We start from the raw sequence: 6,000 nt of genomic DNA on the forward strand, positions 1-6,000 counted from the left end.
CGCCCAGCTGGGTCGTGCCAAGCAGATACTGTGCACAGGGAGCTCACGCTTTTCAGCACACCCGCGCCTTAAGAACATAGGAACATAAGAGAGCCAATGTTGGATCAGGCCAATGGCCCATCTAGTCCAACACTCTGTCACTCAGTGGCCAAAAATACCAGGTGCCCTCAGGAGGTCCAGCAGTGGGGCCAGGGCACTAGAAGCCCTCCCACACGCCCCCCCCTCCCAAGCACCAATAATACAGAACATCCCTTGCCCCAGACACAAGAACATAAGAGAAGCCAATGTTGGATCAGGCCAATGGCCCATCTAGTCCAACACTCTGTCACTCAGTGGCCAAAAATACCAGGTGCCATCAGGAGGTCCAGCATTGGGGCCAGGGCACTAGAAGCCTTCCCACGCCCCCCCCCTCCCCCCAGCACCAAGAATACAGAGCATCACTTGCCCCAGCCTGAGAGTCCCTATCTGTACCTTGTGGCTAATAGTCACTGAGGGACCTCTGCTCCATATGCGTATCCAATTCCCTCTTGAAGCCGTCCATGCTTGTAGCCGCCGCCACCTCCTGTGGCAGTGAATCCCGTGTGTTAAGGTGCCTTACCATCTGACTTTGTTGCACGTCTGTGTAGCACCGAGCGGGGATCCTGCCACCATGGGGACCTGGATGGGGCTGTGCTGCTTATTCATGACGAGGTCCAGTTTCTCTTCCAGGGACTTGCAGGTGGCCTCAAGGGCGAGCAGCTTCGCTTCAATGCTATCCAGGCGCAGGCAGATCGTCTGGTTAATGGAATACAGGAACGACTGGAAATAAAAAGGCAGCCAAATAAATTCAGCGGGGTTTGTTTTTTTTAAAAAAAAAAAAATCCGACAGATTTATCTTCAAACACCCCACATGCACGCGCACACGCACACACATATCTATATCTCAAAAGTCCAGATAAATGCCATACGTATCCAAGGAGCACTATCTGGCTACCCAGTTGCTAAGTGCAATCATTCGCAAAACTGATAAGGACATCACCGCATTATCAAAGCTTAGCCTAGTAAGGTGAGACCTGTAGGAAAGCAGGTGTTAGCTTCTAAGCTCTAGTTTATTTCACCTAGTCATCCCTTCGGTGGGCATTAAAAATGAGACATTTATAAAAGTGCGCTGCCCGTGGTTATGAAAAATGTTAGATTTTAAAACAGTTATGCACCCTACCTGTAACAACAGTACACCTGCAATTCCCAGGAACTTGGCGAGAACTCAAATAGCAGAACACCGTCTACCAGTCAAATATATGACTGTGACTAATAATAATAATAATAATAATAATAGGCACCACTGGGCTAAAATATGAAAAAGGACTAAATCCCAGGGCATGTTTGGAATGAAAAGACTTTGCCCTTGTTCACAATTACAGGCTCCCATCGCAAGCCAGAGATTCCAGAAGGCCCAATATCCTTCTTTTCAGAAAACGGACACAATTCGTAGTTCCGCTGAATACGTGTCCCTGCAAACAATGGAAGGTCCTGAGGAGCATGTCTTTTAACAGGAAAACTCCTAATGGAACACATTCTGAATCAGCATGCAGTCCGCTTTAAGCTTTAAGAAAATTCTAGTGCGCCCTCTGGTGGATTTTATTTAAAGATTACACAAAAATTACTCAGCGAGACTAACGGTGCCCTCCTAAACAGGTTTCCTCAGAAGAACCCTACTCAGGTCTTTTCAGTGAGGCTTACTCCCAGGAATGTGTTCTTTTAGGATTGCCCTGTAAGCCATTCATAGTAAGAAAGGTAGAAAACCCATCCAAGGCCTAAACTAGTCACTTAACCACCTTGCATGACTCACAGCCACTTCTAGGGGTCACATGGGGCGTGCAACATCAAGTAAAAAGTGGCCCACACAGTGGCAGCACATTTAAACATCATTAACTATTGAAAGTCCTCTCTGGCTCTTCCAGAAAACCCCCTGGGTAGGGCAAACTATAAACCAAATTAAATAACTCAGCTTAGAGGGAACACTGCCCAGGAATGTGTTCTTTTAAGATTGCCCTGTAAGCCATTCATAGTAAGAAAGGTAGAAAACCCATCCAAGGCCTAAACTAGTCACTTAACCACCTTGCATGACTCACAGCCACTTCTAGGGGTCACATGGGGCGTGCAACATCAAGTAAAAAAAGTGGCCCACACAGTGGCAGCACATTTAAACATCATTAACTATTGAAAGTCCTCTCTGGCTCTTCCAGAAAACCCCCTGGGTAGGGCAAACTATAAACCAAATTAAATAAAAATGCTTCCCCCCTTTTGAAGCAACTGAAGTGCCTAACACTGCAGATTTCAATGGGCTTAGCCTGGACCAACTCAAATTTGGACTGTAAAGTAACTGAAGGAGGGTAGATCTAGATTAACATTGTTTGATGTTTGATATTGTTTGTTTAATATTCAAGATTTGAAACCTGCTAATTTCCGTCTGACCTGAAGAAAGAAGTTTCCAGTCTCACCAGCTGAAAGGCTGGCAAGATGCTGGCGGTTTCTGTTAATCACGCAAGGCTATAATTAAAGTTTACTTCAAAATGGAGGCCGCACCAAGTAGAGAAGATCTCACTGAAGAGAAATCCTCCAAAAGGTACTATCGTATTTAAAAGGGGTGAAACTAGCAGCTGAAAAACCATTTCCTGTCAAACTACAAGACTTAGAAGCTGAACCGGGTAGGATTAGTTAGGCTTCTTAGGAAAGAGGCTTCTCTCAACAGTGGTACTGGGGGCTTAATTTAAAGGTTAAAAGGTAAAGGTTCCCTTGCTCGAAAGCCAGTCGAATCCGACTCTAGAGTTGCGGTGCTCATCTCCGTTTCAAAGCCGAAGAGCCAGCGCTGTCCGAAGACATTTCCGTGGTCATGTGGCCAGCATGACTAAACACCGAGGCGCACGGAACGCTGTTCCCTTCCCACCGAAGTGGTACCTATTTATCTCCTTGCAATGTCTTGCTTTCGAACTGCTAGGTTGGCAGGAGCTGGAACTAGAGACGGGAGCTCACTCCGTCATGCGGCACACTCGGGTCTCGAACTGCTGAACGAACGACCTTCCACAGCCTGCAGTTCAGCGTCTTAACCACTTGAGCCACCGCAGCTCCTAATTTAAAGGTGGTCCAGTCTATATCAGATGTTCATGCGTCTTACTGAAGACTAAGGAATAGAGCTTCTGCTAATCAGATGGTTACTTGCAGTCTCAAATGTGTAATTCCATGTACTACAAACCCAGATTCAAACTGGTGTCATAGCCATAGGAAAGCATGTGCTTTCTTTCTCTGCAATGTAACCCTCCGAATAAAGACAGTGGAGCTTTCACCAGTATACCTGAACTCTCTGCCTCATTCAAACTGAGAGGGGCTTGTGGCTGCACTGGGTGGTCTGAAGGACCTGAGACCATAAAGAGAAGGCACTCCTTTCCCTCCAACTGCACATCACCAATCAGGAAAAGTGTGTGTGTGGGGGGGTGTTTCATCAACACAACCTTAATTGAGGGATCCTGGCAATTAATCTCTATCCGGGGGCGCTTTAAAGGTGGATCTACATCTTCGTCTGTCACTTCGTGATTTTCCAACACAACTGCAAAAAAACACAGAAACAAGGCAAGCGATTCTCAATACTTCAATAAATACCATCCAATGAGGAAGGGTGATATGGAGCAATAAAGCAAACTGGGCCTGAACCACTTCCCAGGAAGAGACTGGACCAGAGCACACACTCCCCACAAGCAGAACCACCTCCTGCGTGGAGACTCAAGAAAGGCTGGACGACCATCTTTCGGCTGTGTCCAGGGGGCTGGACTAGATTACCTGCAAGGTCCCTTCCAACTCTAACCTTCGCAGGGGTCGTTTCGTAGAAAAAGAGCTAGGGGAACTCATTAGCATAACTCATTAGCATATGCCACATCACCGGAAGTGTGTCATAAGGCCACACCCCCTGACGTCACTGGAAGTGTGTCATAAGGCCACACACCCCGCCCTCCAACGGTCCCGGCCGCCGCCGGCCTTGCAGCTCCACTGCCGAGCCCCATGAGGGGCCCGGCGGTGGACCTGCAAGGCCGGCAGGAGTGACCCCCCGTACCTCACCCGGGGGAACTGCGATCCCCCGTGATCCCCCCCCTGAAATGACCTCTGAACCTTAGATGACTCTATGACACTAACCGTTGTCCCCCTAATCAGAGCCGTTTGCGGGCTGCATCGGGCCAACCAACTCTCTTCGCTTGGCCCACCCCTTCCCTTACTGCTCCCCCCTCCCCCACTGCATCCCACACTGGAGAGGTGGAGGCTGGAAGGAGAAGGTGGCAGGACATGATGTGAGCTATCTTGCCCTCACCAGACTGCTATCGGCTCCAGACTGAGCAGCCATCACCAGACTGATCCGGCTCTAAAGGAAAGCACATTCTTCAGCCCACTTCTGATCCTTCGGTCTTTGTCCCACACAGACACATGGAGCTGGCGGCAGCAGCTGGAATGCCACCACACATATTCCTCCAACAACCTACCTGGGTGACCTGGGTTCAGGTCCTCCACAGCAATCTGAACGACATCCGCTAAGTCCTGTTCTGTCATCATTCAGAATCAGGCAGCAGCAACGAGCTGTCAATGCATGCAAATCTGAATCTGGAAAACATCATGAGAGAGAACAGTTGTTAAAATCACACTCTGGATATAGGGTGGTATTCGCCACATGCCACGCGGCAGACGATTTATGAGCCTCTGGGGGAAATGCTGCAACGGAAGCTCTTCTGATGGAAAATATCCAATTGATCCTCATAACCAGGGCTCTTTTTGTAGAAAAAGCCCAGCAGGAACTCATTAGCATAATAGGCCACACCTAACAGCAGGCACTCATTAGCATATTAGGCCACACCCCTGACAGCACAGCACATTAACATATTAGGCTACACGCCCATGTTACCAGAAGTGTGGTCATCCAGCCACACCCACCTTTTGCTTCTTATTCTGTTTACCTTGCTTGTTGTCAAAACCCAGGGCTTTTTTTGTAGCAGGAACCCCTTTGCATGTTAGGCCACACACCCCTAATGTAGCCAATCCTAATGAGTTTCTGCTGTTGGGTGTGGCCTACTATGCTAATGAGTTCCTGCTGGGCATGGCCAACTTGGGAGCCAGCCGGAACTCCGTTCCTGTGCGTTCCTGCCCAAAAATAGCCCTGCTCAAAACGCAGGCTTTAGCTGTAGTTGCCACCTCTGACAGCAAGAAAAGCCAGGTAACTGACACTACACGCACGCACGAGATGACACAACCCCTCTGGTTTCATCCTCAGTCACAAAATGCTAAAGCAGTTTAGAAAAATTAGCTTCACTCCTGTAGCCCTGCAGGGACACGACCCCCAGAAGTCTTTTGCAGCGGGCTCCCCCCCCCCCCGCTGCCCCTGAAGAATGGTAGATGGCTAGACAAAGAGAGTTTCCTAAAGAGTGCTATGATAGTGGAATGCCCTCCCAAGAGAGGAATGGCCCATTCGTGTTAGTGACACGGAAGCACCTGAACAGAGTCCTTTTGGAGAGAACCTCCAGTAAAGCAAGCACGCCACACTGCCTTTCATCTGCTGCACAGTTTCTAGACCAGGGGCTTCTTGGTTTTATTGCTAGGATTGTGGTTTTAAGATGGAGGCTCTTCGTAGTATATTTTGGTTAGGCTGCTGTTTAGCTGGCTATCATCTTCTATTGGGGGGGGGGGTTGGTTTTCAGGTTACTGTAACCCACCTTGGGGGTCTGCAAAGGCCAGAAAATTGGGAGAAAGAAAGATGATGATAGATGTCCCTTTTATTCATAAGTATGCCTTGAAGGAGGGTGGACCTGTCTTTTTATCCCCCCTCAATCACTCACATTGTGAGCATAGCCAATGAGGCGGTACAATCCCTAAACCCCGTTACACCCTGCCAAGTCCACTTAAGTTAGCAGGCTTAGAAGGTTGTACATCTTTAGGACTGAACTGATAAGAACTTGAAAATAATGACCACTACGGAGAAAATATTGT

At 48.4% G+C, this 6,000-nt stretch overlaps 1 protein-coding gene across 3 annotated transcripts in view; it reads right to left on the reverse strand.

Annotated features, from left to right (window-relative positions):
* Window positions 1–4,617, reverse strand: part of BANP (BTG3 associated nuclear protein) — a 229,860-nt gene extending 225,243 nt beyond the window's left edge. For 2 of the 3 annotated variants that reach the window (XM_015424215.1, XM_015424214.1), the window contains exons 1-3: window positions 4,506–4,617; window positions 3,489–3,583; window positions 599–798 (exon numbers count right to left, since the gene is read on the reverse strand). In XM_015424215.1, coding sequence (XP_015279701.1) covers window positions 599–798; window positions 3,489–3,583; window positions 4,506–4,575 — 365 coding nt within the window. In that variant the 5' untranslated portion in view covers window positions 4,576–4,617. The remainder of the gene's footprint in view (window positions 1–598; window positions 799–3,488; window positions 3,584–4,505) is intronic. The other variant, XM_015424217.1, reaches the window with a different exon arrangement.
* Between the last annotated feature and the right edge of the window lie 1,383 nt (window positions 4,618–6,000).

This window comes from Gekko japonicus, unplaced genomic scaffold (genome assembly GCF_001447785.1).
Source record: "Gekko japonicus isolate JY-2015 unplaced genomic scaffold, Gekko_japonicus_V1.1 scaffold1476, whole genome shotgun sequence".
In the NCBI taxonomy this organism is placed as follows: domain Eukaryota; kingdom Metazoa; phylum Chordata; class Lepidosauria; order Squamata; family Gekkonidae; genus Gekko; species Gekko japonicus.